This window comes from Papilio machaon, chromosome 29 (genome assembly GCF_912999745.1).
Source record: "Papilio machaon chromosome 29, ilPapMach1.1, whole genome shotgun sequence".
In the NCBI taxonomy this organism is placed as follows: domain Eukaryota; kingdom Metazoa; phylum Arthropoda; class Insecta; order Lepidoptera; family Papilionidae; genus Papilio; species Papilio machaon.
This window is the reverse complement of record NC_060014.1, coordinates 91,908-116,549: the sequence shown is the minus strand read 5'-3', so window position 1 is coordinate 116,549 and position 24,642 is coordinate 91,908. Positions and strand designations below refer to the sequence as shown.

The window sequence follows — 24,642 nt, the reverse complement described above, 5'->3', positions numbered from 1 at the left end:
TTATGTTAAAATAGGGACAACGAATCAGCAACATTTCAAATTATTGTACATGTCAATGAGCGGCGTTCGCTACGAAATAGTAGCACATATCTGTGCATTTTATATGCTGTCGTATTGTTCGCGTGATCTGTAACATAATTCAATGTAGGCAGCTAACTTATCTAAGTTTATAATCACATGAATTCAATATTAATCAATTATGATATGTAAAGATAAAGTATTTAAACGTTCAATATTATCTACCAGAAAATAATCGTTACTTACGTTGCTATCTATTACATACGTACGTACACATATATATATATATATATATATATATATATACACTAAAATATTTGTGACTTTCGGCATTACCCACATTTGTATTGAAACACTAGCTGTCGCCCGCTACTCCGTCTGCACAGAATAAATAAAACTTAGCCTATGTGTTAAACTATTTATATGTGTTTTCGTGTTTAAAAATTTTATATGAAATTGATCTAGTCAGCCAAAAGTATTATTTAATTATTTCTCTAACATTGTAAATTTAGGCCTCGAATTATTTATTAACAAATTTATAATTGGGTAATAGTCATGTTCATCCTGAAAAATGGGACATGGATCCAAAAAGGTTGGGAAACACCTCTCTAAACTCTAAAGAAAGTTCTCTTCTTTCTTGTAACATGGCCGAAGTAAGTAAGTGGCATCTAATATTTGAGATGTTTTAGACAGTTACGTTTATGCATGTCCCTACTTAGGCCGAAACCGACTCCAAAATAACAATAATTATACAATATAGACATGTTACAAGAAAGAAGAGAATTTTCTCTAGTGTTTAGAGGGTTTTCATGAGATTATTTTGTTACTTTTTAGTGCATTTTGTTTGAGATTGTCTTTTTTATGAAGTCGGCTATTTTTTTTTCTTAAAAGTTTTATTTTATTTCTAAATTTTTAGTGAATTTGAAGTTCGATTACAAATTTCCTTAATACGTATGAGGACGGAAATAAGACAAATAAAGAAAAGGACTTTCCTATTTAATATATGTTTACTAATAACTTTATTTAATATAAATTACATAACATTATTATGTAAAAACTATAAATAATATGTTAAAACTACTAAACTAAACTATATAATTATACCAAACTAAAAATAAAACTAGATTATGTAAAAAATCGACCCCAAATCGCTGCGCTCGCAGGGTAAGGTGCCCAAGAGACTGGCGGCATTTCCCCGTTGAATGGCCAGGCTCAGCCTTTGTCCGAAATGCGCGCCTGCCCTTGGATCCCCTGAGACGTCGATAAGGCGTACGGAAATCTCCTTGAACAGCTGACGGGCTTCCGCACCCCAAGGCCCCAAGGTCTCCACGGCAAAAGGCACAAATATATACGGCGCTCCCAAAGCTGCATATTTACGCCTTTTATTGGTGTCGGCTGTCGCCGCAGCTGCACCGGCTTTGCGAGCGGTCGCTCTCACGTGGGATGGGGCAACAGTGTCCACGCATGTGGCATCCCACACTAGTGACCGCCCGTTTTTCCAGGGGATGAGCGTCATACCATCGGGCCTCTTGCCATCGTCCCGGGCGATGCCATTAGGTTCGAGCACTGCTGGCACCCCGAAAGAGGCAAGGGCGCGACGGATGAAGTCATTTAAGGCGGCATGACGCGGAATGCGTCCTGCACTGCGACGACATGCTAAACCGTGATGACCTAGAGGATCCACGTCTACCCCACAACGACAGCGATGGGCTTCGTTCGTCCGGGCCCCTAGCCGTAAGCTCACCGCCAAACTAAATGTAATCCTCTCCAAAAGGGTACCTACGCTAAACGATGGAATGGCATTTAACCAGTATCCTGATTCAGGTTCACAGCTGGCCAAGAGACAAGACCGCTCCGCTTCGTTTTCTGAAGACTCTAACAATTTTTTTCGGGTCTTCATGCAGAGTGGCCCATTCCACTGCCGCTGTGAAGCCAGGTTCAGGGGTAGGTCCGGACCGGTTGCACTGAGCCAGGCATCCCTGGCCTCGGCTAAACAGGCAACCTCTACGCCGCAGAACGACGGGCCTAGTATGCTACCAACGAGGTTAACCGAGCTATAAACCGAGGACAGAAAGGCTGGCAGTGCTACACATGAAATTTTCCGTATTCCAAGACCACCATGGCGAATCGGCAAGGTTGCTTGGGCCCAGCACCTATCATTCAAACGACAATTGAATGTGCTATTTAAAACTACTCTTATTGTCTCATCTAAGCGAGAGAGAAGGTCATTGTGGGCCCAAAGCGGTGTACAGCGAAGCATATAGTTAGTCTTGGGAACAAAGAGACAGAATTTTATAATAAAATAAGCCATGTGAGGATTTATGTCTTTTAGGCGGCTGGAAGATTCCTGAATTTCCTGAATTCATGTTTACTTCAATTCAAAAACTAATTTAGAATGCAGCAGATAACCTCTTATCCTTTAAACAATGAAGTAATTATCAAAATCGGTATACAAATTGAAATTTAACGAACTAATACATCGTAGCGTGCCTTAAATTTTATCCAGCCGCGCGCCGCACTAGCATTTTTCGAATGCGCGTAGTTTTGAATCATTTGATATCTTCCAAACTTGATCAGAATTACATAGTTTGAAAGGCTTATGTAATCAGTATTTAATACTCTAGCCTTAAAACATATTTATTTGGATAAGGATTCATATCGAATATAATATAATAGCGCCGTAAGCTTACGACGCTATAATCGGCGATTTTCACAATAACATGGTTATTGTGAGACAACCATATATGATAGATGTATGCCACCAAGGACTTTGTTTTAGCACATTAAAAGAGCTACAATTCTTCCATAGGTACATCATTTTTATGTAGGTCCTATAATTTAACCTACGCAAGAGCTGAAAGCAAAAATGTCCCTAATTTTCGCAACAAATTTTAAAGCTAAATTCAAAATCTACTAATCTTCTAGTTATTTAAAAAAATATAAAATGGGACCCATCTGCAAGCACTTCCTTTCAAGTAAAACAATTTTTATCAAAAACGGAGCACCAGGGGCTTAGCATCGCGGTAACACACATAAAAAAATACAGTCGAATTGATAACTCATTCTTTCTGAAGTCGGCTAAATATCTATTTACGTGACGCTATTTGTCAATATTGTAATGAAATAAAATAATCTTATCATCAAATCAATTATTTAAATATTATTTAGACATGTTTTTATTTTATAAAAGATAGTTTGTATACTTATAATGAGTTGTTATGATCATGTGACGTGGCCGATCAATATCTGATATATTTTTTATCGCTTCGTGGATTTCTTCAGGAGACAACACTAAGCGGATGCTCTTCCCAAATTATTATTAATAATGATTTAAAGGTGTTTTTACTGTGTGGTAACTCTGAACAAATTATAAACATTAAAGATGTTGTTATATTTATCAAAGTATCGAAGGATTAAAATCACTGGAGCTGTCTTATAAATGGTTTTATTTATATACCGCCGCCGGCATCTACTGACACATTTGACATAATGAACATTGCAAGTCACAGATTGTGGATCGTGTAGTACTTTTACGACTTCATAAAACCGCATCTTTATTTTTTGATGTCGTTAAAATATTCTCGATTCATTTGTACGTGTTTCACGTTTCATGAACTTCTTCTTCGTGTGAACACGTGCTTTTATATTATAAAGTGTCAAACGAACAAGCAGCCAAATGAATTCACCCAAACGGCGAAGCAACGGCTGTCCATAGACAACTGTAATGGCAGTCGCGTTGCTTACCTTAAACCAATGGAAGAGGAGACGCACAAAAAGATAATATTTCCCCTTCCTATGCGTCCCCTCCTTCATCAAATCCACTTTCCATTGCCATCATAAGAAATCCTAAGAAAAGAGTGGGAAGGGAAAGAGGACTGAAATTAGACCCCCGGAACGTACACTTATCAGATTGTACACGGGTTTAATTCCACTTGACGCTGACTTCTGTGTGTTCTTGTTCTTGGTATTGCACTCGAATTTTCGAGTCGAGACATCGTCATAATAGGTCCATGTAAAACTATATACAGAACGTTGGGACACAATTGCCCTTATCTCATATATGTCCCCACAGAGGAGATCAGGAGCCTATCCAATTTAGGGGGTGACTAGGTCATAGTTTACTTTTGTTGCGTAAACACATATCTTTGAATTTCTCCATGATGTATACATATGAAATTTGAAAATCGCAAAACACTTTGGTACATGGCGGGGATCGAACCTAGACTGGTTTGGTACAGTCCGATCAAGCATCAACTGCGTAATCGATCGAACACTACACAATTATGAGTAAAATATTATGTGCACAATGAAGTCCCTCTCACCGCCGCGCCGCCGCGTCGCCGTGTACCCACCAAATGATTTATCTGACAGATTTATGACATCAAAATGATTCGTTTGACATACGGCTTATTTCATAGATTTCTATCTATCTTCTATACAATTAATAATATTATACTGTCTGTATGTAACATCGAAAAAATAATTCACATGCGATGTAAGTATTTGAACTACTTTTAAGGAAAATCTGTTTTTTTGGAACGAAGTTCCTTATCGCGCGTTGTGAAAGGGGGCTAGACGGAAAAAATTCTTACGAAAAGTTGTCACGACACTTTTTGCTATAATAAGTATGTTAACGACGAATGAGCGCTACTTCACCATGACAACGACGTGACAATATATAACGAAAATTCATAGAAATAAAATGTACTTCTTGTGAAGACTTAAGTTTTTTATTCATAGAATAAACATTGGTTCCTTCACTAATGAATCGAAAGGAACTTCGTTCCATCCGGGTGTCCCAACACATCTCTCAAGTTTTTTATTCATAGAATAAACATTGGTTCCTTCACTAATTAATCGAAAGGAACTTCGTTCCATCCGGGTGTCCCTTGACACCTCTCAAGTTTTTTTTTGTCTGTCTACAAATTCGCGTTAATCGCTGGTAATCTCCGGAACGGCAGAACCGATTTTACCTATACTTTTACTGAAGGTCCTTTTTTTTATTGTAAGCGGCTTAAGCTGGTTTGTTTTAAATTCCGCTAGTAATCACATAAACTTCAATGATTTATCGTGTGACGAGAGATAACTTTATTAATTACGATCTTCAAAAAAACGCTAATCCGATTTCGGACACTATCATAACAAATTACAAAAATAATCGTTATCTTGTATTATAAAAACTGCGACTGGATCTTTAGTGGGCACATCACGTCAAGTATCAAGATGAAGCTGTCTCTGGTCGCCCTGTCCTGTCTGCTGCTCGCCGCCGCCAACGCGTACGAGCCTATCGAGCTCAACTACCACGAGAATGTGGGCATCCCGAAGGCGGAGGCCATCCGCCAGGCGGAGCTCGCCGCTGACTTCGACGGCACCAGGATCGTAGGGGGTTCCACCGTCAACAACATCCAGGAGTATAGATTCATGGTGAGCTTTATACTTTACTTTCTATATAATACATGTGATACGGATCATCGAATCGAACGACTCACATACATCACATTTCCATCATGACCAGATAAATAGCAGGTGTTAGATTTAGCCTTTGTAGCGTGGAGAAGGATGTTAGCTAGGAACAAGTGGGAGTGGCAGTTTGGGTCTGCAAGTTTTATCTCAATGCGAAGCAGTAAAATATCCCGAACTGCTGACTCTATTGATGTTTTGGTCCTGAGTATTGATAATATAACGCTTTCATTATAATTTCGTCACAACGATTAGTTTTAGTTAGCAAAATTTCTAATCAACTGTTCAATTCTAAACAATACATGTACCTTCGTAGGGAGGTCTCGTGATCACTCTGACTACCGGCCAAACCTCAGTGTGTGGCTCCTCCCTGCTGTCGGCGACCAAGCTGGTGACCGCTGCGCATTGCTGGCGCACACACAACGCTCAGGCTCGCCAGTTCACCGTTGTGCTGGGCTCTACGCGCCTCTTCTCCGGTGGTACCCGCGTCAACACCAACCGCGTCGAGATGCACGGCAGCTACAACATGAACACCTTGGCCAATGACATCGCTATGATCACCATCAACAGGGTCAACCTCAACAGTGAGTGTGTTACTGTTCTACTACACAGATCTGGTCACAGAAGTTCATCTCTGTGCGCTTGTACAAAACTCAATGTACAAATAGGATTAGTACGATTTGATAACTATGCCAATTATCACGTCAACCTACAACATGTTTAAGTAAACAATGTGTAGGATTGTGCAATGTTTCGATCGCCATTTAACATGTGCGGATATATTCCGTAAATAAATGATGACTTTATTTATAGAAGTACTTAATAAAGACTGTATTCCAGACAACATCAACACGATCGCTCTCGCCTCCGGCAACAACAACTACGCCGGTTCCTGGGCGCGCGCTGCTGGCTTCGGACTGACCAGAGACGGTGAGATATTCAATTCGAATTCTACTCGCTTCACTCACTTACTTCTGATATTCTACCTACTCTGATCGCTTGGTACTAGTTATAGCTGACTTATCATTCGAACCACCCCTCGGAAAGGGCGACACTTTGTAATTCTGTACCAGAGCTCTTCTTACGGGATGGATCAATTTTTTTGAGATATTTTCGTGTTGTTTGATGGTGATGTAGGATTTATCGTTGAAATTGGATAGGTCGCCATCTATCCATCATCAAGACTGCAAAACAATATCTTCAAGTCTTCTACTTTGACACGATTCTTTGTGGTTGGCAGGTGGTGGTATTAGCAACAATCAGGCGCTGTCGCACGCCCGCGTGCAAGTCATCACCAACGATGTGTGCCGCCGCACCTTCGGTAACACCATTCAGTCCTCCACGCTCTGCATCAGCGGCGCCAACGGCATCAGCACTTGCAGCGGCGACTCCGGTGGCCCACTTACCACCGACAACAGAAATACTCTGGTAAGTAGTCTACAGTGGTAGTACTCACAGCAACTGCTGCACGAATATCCCGCTCGACTGGTGTAGTATCAGGACCACATAGAATACACACGTCAAGTGAATTCATGTGCCGTAGGTCAATACTAGTCCTCTTTCCCTTCATTTTATTCATAATAAGGAAATGATCGAATGCGCAAGTGGATGTGGAGAGTGTAAGGGAAAAGGAAACATTCTTTTTCTCTGCATCCACTCCTCTGTAGACCCACCTGAAACGTTATAACCTATTATACTGTTCGTAAGAAAAGGGATTCTTACCACGATTAGTATATATAGTAACTAGCTTTAACTCGCGACTCCGTCCGCGCGGAATAAAAAATAGAAAACGTGGTAAAAATTATCCTATGTCCTTTTCCTGGTTCTAAGCTACCTGCCCACCAATTTTCAGTCAAATCGATTCAGCCGTTCTTGAGTTATAAATAGTGTAACTAACTAACACGACTTTCTTTTATATACGAGTATATAGATATACGAACAGTATATTAGTAAAAACCACGAAAGTTTGAAGTTATATACCTCCTATACTATGATCTATTGTCGATGTCGGTGGCCAATGGACCCTGATTTATTGATAAAGAATATAAAAAAATGAGATACAAGACCATGTTAATAATTTTCTCGTACTACAGATCGGTGTGACTTCATTCGGCTCTGCTCGCGGCTGCCAGCGGAACTTGCCTGCCGGCTTCGCTCGCGTCACTTCCTTCAACTCCTGGATCCGGGCCCGCATGTGAACACTTGATATCAAATTGACATTTAATGAATAAATAAACGGTATATCTATTATTCACTTGAGTATTATTCATTCTACACGTACATATGTATCACCAATAATATAAAAGTTACTTATATTTTAGTACTTAATGTAACGTATACGACTATGTCCATTTCGTGACACAAATTCGTGTGAAATGCAAACTTTCAAATTTATAATATTAGTAAGATGGAGATGTGACAATTATTTAACATCAATAATTTTACACTCAAGATAGTACGTACGATATTAATTTTACTTTTATAGCAGAGTGTTCGCGCCCGAGATGCGGGCAACACTATAAGCGGGGGGAGCGGCGTGCGGGGAAAAAAAAGTCACTCAAATTCGCGACCCGGCCGATGCATACGCGCACCGTACAATTTTTTTTTTGCAACTTTGTAATCCGAAAATAAACCATTACAACCAAGCAACTGTGTTTGGCATAAACAAATGGTCCATCGAGCCTCAACAATCAACAACGAAAATACAGTCCACTCATTTAATACGTTTGGAGCGAACGAAGTGCAGCAAATTATCGCGACATCGGCTCAACGGCCGCCGGAGTCAAACTTCAGACATCAAGACAAAGGAAGTACCGTGTGGACAGGGGAAGATAAAGTGAGTTCGTTCCATATTTTTCCTTCTAAATCCTCTATAATTGGCTGCTTATTGTGTTAATTGTTTTTAATTGTTCAATTTCACGCTTATGCATTTACGAGCGCCTAATTACCATATAGTGAAGTACCCACATTTTTTTTCTTTTCTCTTCGTAATTCTTATCGATATTTTTTTCCTTTAATTCAACAATGGCCCAGCTAGATGTTTTAATTCGCAAATCGCAAACGTAGTGGCATGAAAGCCAAGCTTACAAATTTCTCCAATTATATTAGTTCAATTGGCGCTGCCGGCATAATCTCCGAACTTCAACATGAATTACAATGTCGATTAAATAAATACGAGGCATTATACGATCAATTCGATGAATTACAGGTGGAGATTGAGTGAGGTGTGTTCTGACAAGCCAGAGGACGAATACGAGGAACGTTCAAAATTCGAAGAGCGTTATTACGCGCTGATGGCGCAAGCGCGCAATCTGCTGTGCAGCGATGGTGCAGCAGATGACGGCCGCTCTGTTGCAGGTTCGATATGCAAACAAGCAGGTGAATCATTCCAACACAATTTTATTCGCTTACCCAAAATTGATTTACCTCGCTTTCATGGTAGTTATCAGTGCTGGCTTGAGTATAGGGACACATTTTTATCATTAATTCATAGTAGTGCTACTATCGATAACATAAGCAAATTCCACTATTTACGCGCCTCGCTCTCGGGTGCGGCGCTCGACATTATCACGAACATAGATTTTAAAGGTGACAACTATTTAATGGCGTGGCAGTTGCTATGTGATCGATATGACAATAGTCGCCTATTAGTGCATAATCACGTGCAGGCATTGTTCAATGTTGAACAGGTTGTCAAAGAATCGAGTCTTTGTTTACGTCGTTTGCTTGATACAATTAATAAAATATTCGAGCGTAAAAAACATTGAACGAGCCGACGCAATATTGGGATACGCTTGTAGTTTACATCATGTCAAACAAATTAGACGTAGTAACCGGTAGACATTGGGAAGAATATCGTAATGGCTTATCGAAACCGCCTTCTTTACAACAATTTTGCGACTTTATTAGTAACAAAGCTGATTTATTGGAAACAATTGAAAATAAACAGAATACAAATGTAAATAAAACAATTTCGAAAAATAACAGTTACATAATAACAACTAACATAAATAATAATCGTTCCTTTGAACAATCAAAACATAACAACATTAAATCTTATAATTTGTCATGTCCCTTATGTTCAAAAAATCATCTTTTGTTTACATGTGAACATTTTCGTAATTTAACGGTTGAAGAAAGATTAAAAAAGGCGAAAGAGTTAAAAATATGTTTTAACTGTTTGCGTCCCGGACATGGTACTAAGCGATGTAGATTAACGCATTGTAAGTATTGCAATAGGAAACATAATACGCTTTTGCACACCGAAGAGTCAAAGCCTACTTCATTTCAAGACAAGTTCTAGTGTTGCGTTGCCTATTAATCATTCATCATCATCCATTGCTTTCGCCAAAGAAAATAATATCGTTTTATCGAGTAATGCTCCTATACAACTTACTACTTCTACGCATGTTTTACTGTCCACAGCTACGATGAAAGTGATTGACGACAACGGCAACAGCATGGACGCACGGCTTCTACTCGATAACGGCAGCACGGCAAATTTTATAACGCAGTCGCTTTGCAGTAAACTAAAATTATCTACACGTTCGGTAAGTTCTGAAATTAGTGGCATTAATAATCAATCGTTAACTAGTACACAAGCTTGCAATTTAATTTAAAATCGCACAAATATTGCGTCGGAGCACAGTCGCGCGAGAATTGCCGGCGCACGCATCAGGCGCTTGTGTATTTTTTATACAAATCGGTCGCGAGTTTGTCACTTGTCCCGAGATCATTGTACCGTTAACATCTATTTTTTAATTATATTATTTTTAAAGTATCTGGGCGTTTAACTCAAAACACCATCTATCCACTAAAGATAGAACATGGTGGCCCATGAGGGGAACAAAGAAGAATCCGCGAAATAATAACAATTAATACGTAAATACGACGAGACACCGGTTAGCGCGGCGACCTAACGATCTTCAACATCACATCAAATCATTCCTGTGGATGGAGCCTTGCAGTCGATATTTCTAAAATCACGGGCTGTATTGGGAAGCAGAAAAACAAAGAAGATTCGAGCAGTGAATCAGCTAAAGTTTCACATCGAGCAGTTACGAGTTCGTCCGCTAAGATAAGTGTCCTTCCTTAACTAATTCCTAAAAAACCTAATAACTAACAAAATAATATTCAAAATCGTTCGTCATTTGTGTAAATTAAGTGTTTTAGACAAGTTTTACAGCGTTTTATGCACGTAAATTGGTTATTTAGTGCAAAATTGCATCATTTTTTGTTACCTACCCTTATGTAAAAAAGTGAACAATTCAATTAACTTTAGTTATTTATCGCAATATTATCTAAATGAATACATGAATCATTCAAATTTATGTTCACTATCCCGTAAAATTGTTCAATGGAAGTATATTAAACAATAAAAGGTCACTCAATTGATATAAAGTTAAATTATTTTACGAAGTAACGTTAGCTTCGTATTTTATGTTTTCTCGTTTCGTATTGTTTATACATACAATATTTAGCGTATTTGCCGAATATTCCAGGCTAATATTCATCATCGCCGTGCGCCGTTCGCAAGTACATACATACTTATCCCGTTGGAATACCTTGGCCGGCCGCGGCTCCTGCACCGGCCGGGAGCGAATTGTTGAGCGTGCGCAGCCGGCTTCCCTGAGCGGCAAGTACCACCAGAACGAGGAACGTGAGCCATTTCAATTTAATAACGTAGGAATTGCATTGCTATTTAAATAAAGAGATTCAATATTTAGTTAACTGACTTCAAAAAAGAATAATTTAAATTATATTGTTTTGTTGTTGTTTGTTCGTAAGTGTTATAATTAATGACAGAAGAAATGAATAAACAAAGTTTACGTGATTTAATCACTAGAAGAACGTCCGCCAAGGGACAAATTACAAAATTTAAAAATTATTTAAATAGCATTGCTTGTTTAACACGTTAGCTGCGAGGCCATTTTGGCGGAACTTTCAGCCAGTGCGTTTGAGGTCTGTTCGTGGCAAAGTTGAACTTTTTTCCAGTGCTATTGAGGCCTCTCCTGCCTCACAAAATTATGTTTTCGAAAAACATTTTTAAAAAGTCCAAATTAGACGATATTTGCTTGAAACTTCACTCTTATGAACTTAAATATGTGCATAATATGAATCTAGCTTCGCCTGGAGTTAGGACGTTTCGTTAATGAATAAAGTAAAATTAAAAATTTGTCATCGGTTCTGCCTCAAATCGCACTGAAAGGAAGGTCAATTAATGCCTCGACTAGTGATGGGATTAAAAGAGAGTTGTAGTTACGATAAATGTTTATTGAGTATTAATCACTGAAAATGTTTTTCATTAAAACATGGTAAACAAAAAGATTTGTCACACTGGACACAAAAAGTCACAATTTTTTTAGTTTTCTTAGCAGCTTGCGTGCCATTCAATGTCAATCTTAATTTTTCGTAGCAACCTACGCAGCGCTTTCTTTGACCACCTCTTTGGAACAAATTATCACCACATCTGCCGATAGGAAATCATGAAATAAAATATATATTTTAGATCTCTTGTGTGTGTGTGTGTGTGTGTGTGTGTTTGTGTGTGCGCGTGTGTCTGCGTGTGTGTTTGTGTGTGTGTGTGCGTGGCTTTGTCTGTGCGTGTACTTATCCGTTCATCGATTTTAGGCATATATGGTACAAATTATGCCCTAGCGCGTAGTTATTTTACTATACCTGAAAGGAAAGGAAATTTCCTTTTTTTTAATTTGAGTTTTGTTGTTTATTTTGGATTTCGTAAGTGTTTTTGCGTTTACTTCTTTTTTTTTTTACTCACAAGTGTTGTCTAAACATCGTATGAGGGAGCATGATGATTGTTGGTTGCTCGGTTTTCTTGTAGAGGTCGCCTTTGAACAATGCCACCTCGCACGCAATAATCAACTTTGCTACCTAGTAGCATAACATACTAATATATGTCTTGTTTCTTGGTCTCAGCGAATAATCAGCAAAAACATTCAACGTTCTCTGTACAAAAACGATGATCAGCACACAATGGTAAAAATTGCCACTATGGACTAAACTTCGAATGGAACTGTGACTTGCTTAAAATAACAGTGAAGAATAATCCACAACTGAGCACATATTTTAAGGCAACACCCATGTGCAAAACAAAATAATGATGATAATTGAGTATTGTTAGTGGTGAATGTGCGTGCGTGCGTGCGTGCGAATATTATATTAAGTATAAGACGTATTAAGTTAGAATTAGTTAATAGTAGCTTGGCTATTAGTGTTGTGTTTCTGGCTCGTAAATACATTCTGTGTCCGATTTATGCACTTTTGGTTCCTCATAGACACAGGCCACCCCCTTAAAATTCAAAGTTGCAGTAATTTAGATTTGTATGGTATAAGTAAAATTTTTACCGAGGTCAACATAGTTTCTCATAACTCCAATAAACATTTTCAAATAAGTCAGATGAGTACTTCATCTGACTTATTTGGTATTATTGGTTTAAAACGTTAAGGATTTTAAAATAAAGTTCTACGCTCAATCTTTAATAAATCCTGCCAAAACGTCCTCGAAACTCGAACCGTTATCGAAACTTTCCACAACACTAAGCTAGGATGCGCGGCGCCCGCGCCGCCCGCGCTTCGTGCAGTGCGGCCATGAGGCCTACAAATTTTGAGATAGATTGGACCTCAATCCGCACTAGGCGTAATTAATTTCTTTTCAGTGCGTTTGGGGCCTGTAGGACCTCATTTTTATCTAATTACGCCATTGGGCTAGATATCGCAAGAGAAACATTTCTATATATTTGACTTTGTCGTACTCATAGAAATACTGATCTAGTAGCCTCCCGCACAGAGCGAAACAACCCGATTTTGACTGCCGCACCAGCGAGAAGTCACGCTTTGGGCCTGTTCTGCCTCAATCCGCAGTTAACGTGTTAATAGAACTAAACAACGTTCAATTAACGGAGTTAGATTTAAAACTCACTAAATTTGAAGCGTTGTCTATGAAGGTTGATGATTTGCAAAGTGAAATAGAGGTTTTAAATTATGAAAATATTTCGACTGAAATTGAGGAACGCGATAAAATTGAGCAAGATATAATTATGAATATAGCACAGGCCAAAACTTTAGTGGAAAAATTTTCCAAAAAATTAGAATGCGAAAAAAGGCGCAATTCAGGTCACAACGCGTCATGTTGCATAGATGATCCTAATCACCCCCACGAATTAGGGTTGAAACTCCCTCAAATTCAAATAGCCAAATTTGATGTCGCATATTTCCGTTGGTTGGAGTTTCGGGATACTTTTGAAAATCTTATACATAAGAATGATCGCATATCAGACATTCATAAATTCCATTACCTCGTTTCTTATTTGCAAGGTGACGCGGCCAGGATCATTTCAAATTTAGAGGTGTCAACCAACAATTATGCTGAAGCGTGGAAGATGATTTGCAATAGATACGACAACAAAAGAATATTGATTAATCATCATTTAACATCATTATTTAATATTAAACAGCTTCCACGGGAATCAGAGCGATCTCTACGATTTTTGGTTGACCACGTGACAAAAAATTTTCGCGCGTTAACAAGCCGTTAACAGCCCACTGACAAATGGGATGTACTAATAATATTGATGTTATCATCTAAGTTAGATAACAATACGTTGTTAAAATGGGAGGAATATCGCAACAATTTGGAAGGCGACGTACCTACCCTCGAACAATTTTATAAATTTATGATAGACCGTGCTGATGTGCTCGAGTCATTGAATCGTAATAATCGGTCTGACGTTAGTAGCGTGTCAAAGATGACCAGTGCCCCTGTGCGTTCTATAGCTAATAATAATTATATTCAAAGGCAAGGTCAAAATCAAAACAATGTCGTAAAATCGTTTGCGAGCACCAGCAATAATTGTAGCAAGAAAGCAAATACTACGTTTATGTGTATTATTTGCAATGAGCGTCATAGGATATATGATTGTCTAACGTTTAAAGCGAAGGGGGTTGACGAGCGAATGATGGAAGTGATGGAAGTATAAATTGTGTGTTAATTGTTTGAGACAAGGTCACCCCGAAAGCGAGTGTCGCATGGGTCCATGCCGTGAACGCGGCTGCACCGAGCGTCACAATAGTCTGCTCCATCGCCCATCATCCTCCTCAAGCCACCTCGCTCTCATTGATGAACAAGATGAAAATGAAATTATCGTTAACTATTCTAATCACAATACAAATCAGGTGTTATTATCTACTGCTATCATTGAAGTATCGAATCCAGTTGATCATCAAAAGGTCAAAGTTCGTGCTCTTTTAGATTGCGGAAGCCAATCGTCATTTATATCTGAGTCCCTAAAGACCAGACTGTCATTAAAGTCTCGCCACATTGACACACTAAAGGTCATTGGTGTAGGCAATACTTCTTCAATGAATGTAATTGAAAGTTGTAATATTCAATTGAAAGCAACAAATAGTAATTTCAGTGCAATGTTATCGTGTTTTGTGTTAAATGAGCTCACCGGTCGTTTACCAAAGACGCCGGTTGTCATCAAGTCAATTAAATTACCAGAAAATATTCAGTTGGCTGACCCTATATTTTATCAGCCAGCTCCCATAGATGTACTAATAGGTGCTGATCTCTTCTGGGACATTCTAGGCAACGAACAACGTTCTCTAGGACCAAACAATCCTAAGTTAAGGAGTTCACAGTTAGGTTGGATAATCTCTGGCCCTATAAATTCAGCAGTATCTATGAATAGGATACACTGTAATCACGCCATTGTCTCTTCATCACAAAACGAAAATATAGAACAGTTAGTTTCTAAATTTTGGGAGTTAGAAGAAGTTCCGAAAAAGTCAATCATAAGTGAAGATGAAAGCGAGTGTGAAAGGCACTTTCTCGCTAATACCATTAGAGATGAAGAAGGTAGGTTTTGTGTCAAATTACCTTTGAAAGAATCAGTAGTTTGTTTAGGTGATGGCTACAATCTTGCGAAAAAACAATTTATTAATTACTTACATCCGAATACACAGAATTTATAAGAGAATATGCAGAATTAAGGCATCTCTCTGTATCTAAATATAATAGTTCACCTGTCCCTCCCCCAGCGTACTACTTGTGTCATCACGCGGTCATACGTCAAGAGAGCGAGTCTACCAAGCTCCGTGTAGTATTCGACGGCTCAGCCTATAACGGAACTAACTTAGTAGCAGCCGCAAGGGAGTTACGATCATTTATCAAGCAAAATCAAAACTCTCTATTTGATTTTGCAAGTCAAAAATCTGTCCAGTTTAAGTTTATTTCGGCTTACTCGCCTCATTTTGGTGGTATATGGGAAGCCGGCGTTAAGTCGGCTAAATTCCACTTAAAACGCGTCGTTGGCAATAGCCACCTTACTTTTGAGGAACTTAATACTTTGTTTACACAAGTGGAGGCGATTTTGAACAGCCGTCCCTTGTGTCCCCTATCATCCTCTCCTAATGACCTCCTTTCCCTTTCCCCAGGACACTTCTTGATCGGGAGACCGTTAACTGCTCCACCGTCGCAACATTTGGGTGACTCTAAGGAAAGTACACTCCAACGCTATGAACGCTTAGAAAAAATGCAGCAACACTTCTGGCAAAGATGGCAGCGTGAATATCTGTCTGAGATGCAGCAGAGAACAAAATGGAAAAGCAGTACATCAAAGCTGGACATAGGAGATATGGTACTCTTGGCAGATGACAATGCTCCTCCACTATCTTGGAAGCTCGGGAGAGTACTACGCCTCATCACAGGATCCGATGGAACAGCGAGAGTGGCAGACATCACCACTAATAAAGGCTGTGTGTGCCGATCTCTAGCAAGGCTGTGCAAGCTGCCGACAGCCGAGGAACTTCAAGTTGAAAGTGTTCTTTCAACGGCCGGGAGGATGTTCAGACTAGCGCCTGCACAAATATTGCGTCGGAGCACAGTCGCGCGAGAATTGCCGTCGCACGCATCAGGCGCTTGTGTATTTTTTATACAAATCGGTCGCGAGTTTGTCACTTGTCCCGAGATCATTGTACCGTTAACATCTATTTTTTAATTATATTATTTTTAAAGTATCTGGGCGTTTAACTCAAAACACCATCTATCTATAAAGATAGAACAGGGACGAGTCACCAAAATTTATCCTGGCGTCGATGGAGGCTCAAGAGTGGCAGAACTAAAGATGAAAGGAAAAACTGTTCTACGGAGCTACAAAAACATCTGCCCTCTTCCCTTGGACTAGAACCTTCTCGTCACTCTGATACCACAACTCTTCCATTACAACCACTTTCATCTGTTTATTCACAGCCGTGGGCCCATCACACTGCTTCTTTGAACAAAGGTGTTCAACCCGGGAAGGATGTTCGCGCCCGAGATGCGGGCAACACTATAAGCGGGCGGAGTGGCGTGCGGGGAAAAGAAACGTCACTCAAATTCGCGACCCGGCCGATGCATACGCGCACCGTACAATTTGTTTTTTGCAACTTTGTAATCCGAAAATAAACCATTACAACCAAGCAACTGTGTTTGGCCTAAACACAGAGGATGGCAAAAAAGTAAGCGGTTCATTTTCATTGTAAAAAGCTGTGTTTCATGTTTCATGAACTTCTTCGTGAGATCACGTTCCTTTATATTATAAAGTGTCAAACGAACAAGCAGCCAAATGAATTCACCCAAACGGCGAAGCAACGGCTGTCCATAGACAACTGTAATGGCAGTCGCGTTACTTACCTTAAACCAATGGAGGAGGAGACGCACAAAAAGATAATATTTCCCCTTCCTATGCGTCCCCTCCTTCAGCAAATCCATTTTCCATTGCCATCACAAGGAATCCTAAGAAAAGAGTGGGAAGGGAAAGAGGACTGAAATTAGACCCCCGGAACGTACACTTATCAGATTGTACACGGGTTTAATTCCACTTGACGCTGACTTCTGTGTGTTCTTGTTCTTGGTATTGCACTCGAATTTTCGAGTCGAGACATCGTCATAATAGGTCCATGTAAAACTATATACAGAACGTTGGGACACAATTGCCCTTATCTCATATATGTCCCCACAGAGGAGATCAGGAGCCTATCCAATTTAGGGGGTGACTAGGTCATAGTTTACTTTTGTTGCGTAAACACATATCTTTGAATTTCTCCATGATGTATACATATGAAATTTGAAAATCGCAAAACACTTTGGTACATGGCGGGGATCGAACCTAGACTGGTTTGGTACAGTCCGATCAAGCATCAACTGCGTAATCGATCGAATACTACACAATTATGAGTAAAATATTATGTGCACAATGAAGTCCCTCTCACCGCCGCGCCGCCGCGTCGTCGTGTACCCACCAAATAATTTATCTGACAGATTAATGACATAAAAATGATTCACTTGATATACGGCTTATTTTATAGATTTCTATCTATCTTCTACATATTAATAATATTATACCGTCTGTTTGTAACATCGAAAAAAATAATTCCGAATATGAATTATTTTTGTTAAGTATTTACACTACTTTTAATGAAAATCAGTTTTTTTTTGTCTGTCTGCAGATTCGCTTTTGTTCCGGGTAATCTCCGGAACGGCAGAACCGATTTTACCTATACTTTTACTGAAGTTACGTTAGTTAGAGTAGCTATTGTGTGCGGAATTAACTTAAGCTGTTCTTATTTTTTTTTTTTAATTCCCCTAGTAATTACATAAACTTCAAGGATTTATCGTGTGATAAGCGATAACTTAATTAATTATTATCTTCAAAAAACGCTAATCCGATTTCGGACACTATCATAACGAATTACAATCGTTATCTTGTATTATAAAAACTGCGACTGGATCTTTAGTGGGCACATCAAGTCAAGTATCAAGATGAAGCTGTCTCTGGTCGCCCTGTCCTGTCTGCTGCTCGCCGCCGCCAACGCGTACGAGCCTATCGAGCTCAACTACCACGAGAATGTGGGCATCCCGAAGGCGGAGGCCATCCGCCAGGCGGAGCTCGCCGCTGACTTCGACGGCACCAGGATCGTAGGGGGTTCCACCGTCAACAACATCCAGGAGTATCCATTCATGGTGAGCTGTTTACTTTCTATATAATACATGTGACACGGATCTTCGAATCGAACGACTCACATACATCACATTTCCATCATGACCAGATAAATAGCAGGTGTTAGATTTAGCCTTTGTAGCGTGGAGAAGGATGTTAGCTAGGAAAAAGTGGGAGTGGCAGTTTGGGTCTGGAAGTTTTATCTCAATGCGAAGCAGTAAAATATCCCGAACTGCTGACTCTAGTGATGTTTTGGTCCTGAGTATTGATAATATAACGCTTTCATTATAATTTCGTCATAACGATTAGTTAGCAAAATTTCTAATCAACTGTTCAATTCTAAACAATACATGTACCTTCGTAGGGAGGTCTCGTGATCAGTCTGACTACCGGGCAAACCTCAGTGTGTGGCTCCTCCCTGCTGTCGGCGACCAAGCTGGTGACCGCTGCGCATTGCTGGCGCACACACAACTCCCAGGCTCGCCAGTTCACCGTTGTGCTGGGCTCTACGCGCCTCTTCTCCGGTGGTACTCGCGTCAACACCAACCGCGTCGAGATGCACGGCAGCTACAACATGAACACCTTGGCCAATGACATCGCCATGATCACCATCAACAGGGTCAACCTCAACAGTGAGTGTGTTACTGCTTTAATTCACAATAGTCCATCCCTTTGCGATTTTGCAGAACTCGAATGCCAATTATCACGTCGACCTTACAATTTAAACATAAGTAAAAAATGTATAAGATTGTGCAATGTTTCGATCACCATTTAACATGTGCCGAAATATTCCGTAGACAATTGAAGACTTGATTTATGGAAGTACTTAATAAATACTGTATTCCAGACAACATCAACTCTATCGCTCTCGCCTCCGGCAACAACGACTACGCCGGTTCCTGGGCGCGCGCTGCTGGCTTCGGACTGACCAGAGACGGTGAGACATTTAATTCGAATTCTACTCGCTTCACTCACTTACTTCTGATATTCTATCTACTCTGATCGCTTGGTACTAGTTATAGCTGACTTATCATTCGAACCACCCGTAGGAAAGGGCGACACTTTGTAATTCTGTACCAGAGCTCTTCTTACGGGATGGATCAATTTTTTTGAGATATTTTCGTGTTGTTTGATGGTGTTGTAGGATTTATCGTTGAAATTGGATAGGTCGCCATCTATCCATCATCAAGACTGCAAAACAATATCTTCAAGTCTTCTACTTTGACACGATTCTTTGTGGTTGGCAGGTGGTGGTATTAGCAACAATCAGGCGCTGTCGCACGCCCGCGTGCAAGTCATCACCAACGATGTGTGCCGCCGCACCTTCGGTAACGTCATTCAGTCCTCCACGCTCTGCATCAGCGGCGCCAACGGCATCAGCACTTGCAGCGGCGACTCCGGCGGTCCACTTACCACCGACAACAGAAATACTCTGGTAAGTATTCTACAGTGGTAGAGGCCACAGCAACTGCTGCACGAATCAGGACCACATAAAAAACACACGTCAAGTGAATTCATGTGCCGTAGATCAATGTTAGTCCTCTTTCCCTTCACTTTATTCATAATAAGGAAATGATCGAATACGCAAGTGGATGTTGTGAGCGAGGGAATGTAAGGGAAAAGGAAATATTCTATTTCTCTGCATCCACTCCTCTGTAAATGACCTATCTGAAATATTATAATCTATTATACTATTTGTAAGAAAAGGGATTCTTACCACGATTAGTATGTATAGTAATGTACGAACAGTATATTAGTAAAAAATTTGAAGTTGTATACTACGAGTATAATCTATTGTCGATATCAGTGGCCAATGAACCTTGATTTATTGATAAAGAATATAAAAGATAAAAAAATGAGATACAAGACCATGTTAATAATTTTCTCGTACGACAGATCGGTGTGACTTCATTCGGCTCTGCTCGCGGCTGCCAGCAGAACTTGCCTGCCGGCTTCGCTCGCGTCACTTCCTTCAACTCCTGGATCCGGGCCCGCATGTGAACACTTGATATCAAATTGTCATTTAATGAATAAATAAACGGTATATCTATTATTCACTTGAGTATTATTCATTCTACACGTACATATGTATCACCAATAATATAAAAGTTACTTACATTGTAGTACTTAATGTAACGTCTATGTCTATTTGTGCAAATTTCGCTACAACACAGCTACAGATTAGGACGCAAGATCCGACCGAATCCGCATCTATGTCGTTAATGGTGTTCTCGGTTGGTTGATCATATCTCTTTATGGTTCCAAAATATTCGACACATGACCATGTAGAGTAAGCGTCCCGCATTCCGTCCTCTACATGATATTAAAGGCAGCCCGCAGTATGCCAGATACTGAACGTCCCGCAGTCCGTTCAATACCTTACCTACGACCTACGACCTACGACCATGCATTTATTTTCACGAAAATACAAACACAGAGTGAGCAAACTGGATAAAATCACGCGGATCCTATCCCACTTCAATAAAATAACAGCGAAATAATGAATTTAATTCTACTTCGAAATATCTCGCAATAACATTTAGCTCAAATCGAACGTAAACAGAAATGTCAGTCGTTCCACAATGACGGATGGAAACAGACTGCCTCGAGCAGCAGCGCGTGCTAATATGTGTAAGACTACCCCCAACAGTCCTTCCATTCCTAACAATACGTTATAGTAAGAATAAAACGTCATTAGTTATTTTGAAAGCACGATTGTTTATTGAACTATTAATTTTAAACTTAATTAACGAAAAAAAGACGATTCCAGATTTTACGTTAAAACTACATAGTTAGGTCTCGGCGACGTCCCGACAGGATGCGCACGCGCGTGTTACTTGTTTAATGGCTCGCGGCTAACTGCCGGTGCGGGGGAATTTCGACGGGCGCGCAGTCGGGCGGATTGTCGGGATGTCCCCGGAGCGCGTCCAATCCGAGAGGTGGCGTGATTTGAACGCGGTGCTATAACCTCCCCCCCAAGTCACTAGCACGACCCGTCTGTGACTTGGCCGGACGACCTCGTCGACGCCCATGTTCGATCGCGGTCAATTCGCCTACGTAAGGAGTCAGAGCACTGGCGTGACACACACTTATCTCTGTTTGCTTTCAGGTTAAATAGACGGAGTCGTTCGAAGACCTGCTCTAGATCCTTCATGTGTGCAGCCGGATTGGACGAAATAATCAGCAAATCATCGAGGTAGGCTAAGACGCAAACTTCCTTTAATCCAGACCTCATCCGGTCTATTAAGCGCTGGAACGTTGATGAAGCGTTTTTAAGACCAAAAGCCATGCGACGAAATTGGAACGTTCCAAACGATGTGGTAAAAGCGGTTTTGTCTGTCCTCTGGAGCTACAATCGTTTGCCAGTAACCAGCCTTTAAATCGATCGTAGACATGACACAGCCTGGTTTTGTTCTCTTCAGCAGCTCATCAATCACCGGAAGTGGATACTTATCAGTACGGGTGACGCTGTTCAGCTTGCGGTAATCGACACAAAACCGAATCTCACCATTCTTCTTCGGAATCAACACAACAGGTGAGGCCCATTCGGATTCAGCGTCTTCCAACATCTTCTCAATCTCCTTCCACATCACCACTTTCTTCGCAGGATTAACCCGATTCGACGGGCTAGCAATTGGCGTGGCATCTCCAGTATCTATACGGTGGACAGCGAATTGAGTAGGTCCTCCCCCCGGCGTAAAAATGTCCTCGTAAACATTCAGGAGGTCAGTTAATCGCTGACGTTCATCTGGAACCAGATGGGTACCCTCGTCATCACGAAGACCCACAGACGAACAATGAAGTGGTTTTAAAGAGCGAGCTTCAAAAATGATAGGTTGAGGATTCCTATCATGTCTCACAAACCACAGACCGAGATCAAAGTCGAGTATCACGCCAAACTATAAAATCAACTTCTCGCGACACCCCTCGGACTGTCACGCTCACGTGTGCTAATTCCACAATTTGCGCACACATGTGTCCATCCGCAAACTTAAGTTCTACATATACATTTTCAAATTGATGTCCATACTTAATTAAGTGAGCTTTTAAACTAACACTTCCTATAGAGTGCTTAGCACCTATGTCCACAAGCACTGTACCTACTTCACCATAAATTTGTATTTTTAATACAGGACGCACTCGCGAATCTATTTTGTCACACGCGGAGACCGATTGGAACGAACTCGATACGGGTTCTACCGATTTCTTGTCTTTACATTAGTTCTGCAAATGAAGTAAAACTAAAGCGAGGCACCTTCTCGCGTATTCTTTTGTGTAATAAGCCATACGTCATATCTAGTTGTATATTTTCCGTTAAAGAATGTGGCGGAAGTTGCGCGAACAATGCTCTGATATGACAAACGAATAAATCGGTTGTTTCGTTAATCCGTTGTTCGCGTTCAAAAATAATTCAGAAGATTCTATGCACAGGCAACCTAGGCCCGAAAGTCTGCCGTAGCGATTCCAAAGCTGCTTGCCATGTCGGGGTGCTGTCTTTGACGCCCTGCCACCAAGTAGCGGCCAATCCCGTCAGTAACATAGGCAAACCTCGCAGCGCGACATCGTCGCTCATATTGACGCACGACTTGTATACCTCGATAGCATCTATGAATGCTAATACATCGCTGGTTTTAAGTCCATCGAAACGTGTAGAGCACTTCGCAAAGTTGCCGGAAATATGTGTAGCAGTACTTACAGGAACTGCGGGACTTAGCCTGTTTATCAACAGCAGCAGCTGCTCTGTGGTCATGGTGATCGAAGCCGCAGCAGGATTTGCAGCTGGCGGCAGCGGCAGGGCGTGACCCTGATCCTCAATAACAGCGTCACTGTCACTCGATACAGCCGATGGTGGCGCCGGCGCGGCCTCCAGGTCGCGCGGCGTCGACTCCGGCGCGCTATCTACCGGTAACAACAACGGCGGCACTACGTTCGCAGACGAAGCGCCGGCCGCGGCAGATGCGGGACTCGCAGCACGTGATCGCGTTAACACCATAATGTAACACAGTCAATCACAGGTCACAGTTCTTGGACAAAAGTACTTTATCGTAACTCACAGTTAGTCGGCATACACGTAAGTATACAAAATAGTTCACACATAACAAAATATAAATTTTCTTTTGAGTTAACCGCGTCCATAAAACTAAACACGAGAGATAACAAAAAGTTTAAACAATAATTGTTATTTGTTTCCATTAATAATCGAACTTTCGGCGAATAACGCAACAGTGTTAAATATTACACAATAACTATACGCGCGCGGATGACGCAATAGTCGTTTACACACACGACAACACAAGAAAAAAAAAAAAAAAAAAAAAAAAAAAAAAAAAAAAAAAATACGACCATCCGAATTTGTCACCGAGGTATAGGTACAGTATACCCGAAGTAATACCTAGCAACAGTTACAACGCACGTCGAAATATGTTTCCAAAAAGTACACTGCACTACACGAAAACACAGTTAATAACTGTTGAAATTTAAACTGAACTGTTTATAATAACAATATTTAAACTGAACTGTTTATGCTCCACGTTGGGCGCCACTTATAGTAAGAATAAAACGTCATTAGTTATTTTGAAAGCACGATTGTTTATTGAACTATTAATTTTAAACTAAAATAACAAAACAAAAAGACGATTCCAGATTTTACGTTAAAACTAGTTAGGTCTCGGCGACGTCCCGACAGGATGCGCACGCGCGTGTTACTTGTTTAATGGCTCGCGGCTAACTGCCGGTGCGGGGGAATTTCGACGGGTGCGCAGTCGGGCGGATTGTCGGGACGTCCCCGGAGCGCGTCCAATCCGAGAGGTGGCGTGATTTGAACGCGGTGCTATAACGTATAAAATGTAGTATGTATAAATTATATTTTTTTTTTTTTTTTTTTTTTTTTTTTTTTTTTTTTTTTTTTTTTTTTTTTTTTTTTTATATCGCTTGGCGTATTAAGTAAAAATTGCTCAAAAATGACAATGTGAACGTATAGACTTTAAAGAGTTGCATCAGTTGTAAGGATGGCAATAAAATTATACGACAAAATTCAAAAGCAATAAAGAAGTCAGACATGTTTGACTTTTGAGTCAAAACTGACAATTTTAGGTTTCTCTGTGATTTGGTCGATTAATGATGTGACAAAATAAAGTGATATATGCCCGAATACTGAAACGTCACT

The 24,642-nt window shown here is 40.4% G+C and overlaps 4 protein-coding genes across 4 annotated transcripts; 3 read left to right on the top strand and 1 right to left on the bottom strand.

Annotated features, from left to right (window-relative positions):
* The first annotated feature begins 5,203 nt into the window (after positions 1 to 5,203).
* LOC106708175 (collagenase-like) lies at positions 5,204 to 7,730 on the top strand. The gene is made up of 5 exons (XM_045685178.1): positions 5,204 to 5,442; positions 5,795 to 6,062; positions 6,319 to 6,408; positions 6,719 to 6,906; positions 7,572 to 7,730. Exons 1-5 carry the CDS (start codon positions 5,242 to 5,244, stop codon positions 7,674 to 7,676), a joined length of 852 nt encoding a protein of 283 aa, XP_045541134.1. The 5' UTR covers positions 5,204 to 5,241; the 3' UTR covers positions 7,677 to 7,730.
* A 945-nt stretch (positions 7,731 to 8,675) lies between these two features.
* On the top strand, positions 8,676 to 16,496 carry LOC123722703. The gene is made up of 3 exons (XM_045685177.1): positions 8,676 to 8,856; positions 14,501 to 15,355; positions 15,448 to 16,496. The coding sequence occupies exons 1-3, from the start codon at positions 8,676 to 8,678 to the stop codon at positions 16,494 to 16,496; spliced, it is 2,085 nt and encodes a 694-aa protein (XP_045541133.1).
* Positions 16,497 to 18,286: 1,790 nt separating this feature from the next.
* Positions 18,287 to 20,511, top strand: LOC106708174 (collagenase). The gene is made up of 5 exons (XM_045685427.1): positions 18,287 to 18,499; positions 18,841 to 19,108; positions 19,324 to 19,413; positions 19,724 to 19,911; positions 20,373 to 20,511. Exons 1-5 carry the CDS (start codon positions 18,299 to 18,301, stop codon positions 20,475 to 20,477), a joined length of 852 nt encoding a protein of 283 aa, XP_045541383.1. The 5' UTR covers positions 18,287 to 18,298; the 3' UTR covers positions 20,478 to 20,511.
* Positions 20,512 to 22,699: 2,188 nt separating this feature from the next.
* LOC123722702 (activity-regulated cytoskeleton associated protein 2-like) lies at positions 22,700 to 23,469 on the bottom strand. The gene has a single exon (XM_045685176.1). The coding sequence runs from the start codon at positions 23,467 to 23,469 to the stop codon at positions 22,888 to 22,890; it is 582 nt and encodes a 193-aa protein (XP_045541132.1). The 3' UTR covers positions 22,700 to 22,887.
* Between the last annotated feature and the right edge of the window lie 1,173 nt (positions 23,470 to 24,642).

Bases quoted from the DNA above. Each gene is read 5' to 3' on its own strand.
- LOC123722702 (XM_045685176.1), bottom strand. From the start codon at position 23,469: ATGGTGTTAACGCGATCACGTGCTGCGAGTCCCGCATCTGCCGCGGCC.
- LOC106708174 (XM_045685427.1), top strand. From the start codon at position 18,299: ATGAAGCTGTCTCTGGTCGCCCTGTCCTGTCTGCTGCTCGCCGCCGCC. The intron at 18,500-18,840 runs GTGAGCTGTTTA...GTACCTTCGTAG, and splicing joins TCCAGGAGTATCCATTCATG to GGAGGTCTCGTGATCAGTCT. The intron at 19,109-19,323 runs GTGAGTGTGTTA...ACTGTATTCCAG, and splicing joins CAACAGGGTCAACCTCAACA to ACAACATCAACTCTATCGCT.
- LOC106708175 (XM_045685178.1), top strand. From the start codon at position 5,242: ATGAAGCTGTCTCTGGTCGCCCTGTCCTGTCTGCTGCTCGCCGCCGCC. The intron at 6,063-6,318 runs GTGAGTGTGTTA...ACTGTATTCCAG, and splicing joins CAACAGGGTCAACCTCAACA to ACAACATCAACACGATCGCT. The intron at 6,409-6,718 runs GTGAGATATTCA...TGTGGTTGGCAG, and splicing joins CTTCGGACTGACCAGAGACG to GTGGTGGTATTAGCAACAAT.
- LOC123722703 (XM_045685177.1), top strand. From the start codon at position 8,676: ATGAATTACAGGTGGAGATTGAGTGAGGTGTGTTCTGACAAGCCAGAG. The intron at 8,857-14,500 runs GTGAATCATTCC...GTTTGAGACAAG, and splicing joins TTCGATATGCAAACAAGCAG to GTCACCCCGAAAGCGAGTGT. The intron at 15,356-15,447 runs GTAGGTTTTGTG...ATTAATTACTTA, and splicing joins TACCATTAGAGATGAAGAAG to CATCCGAATACACAGAATTT.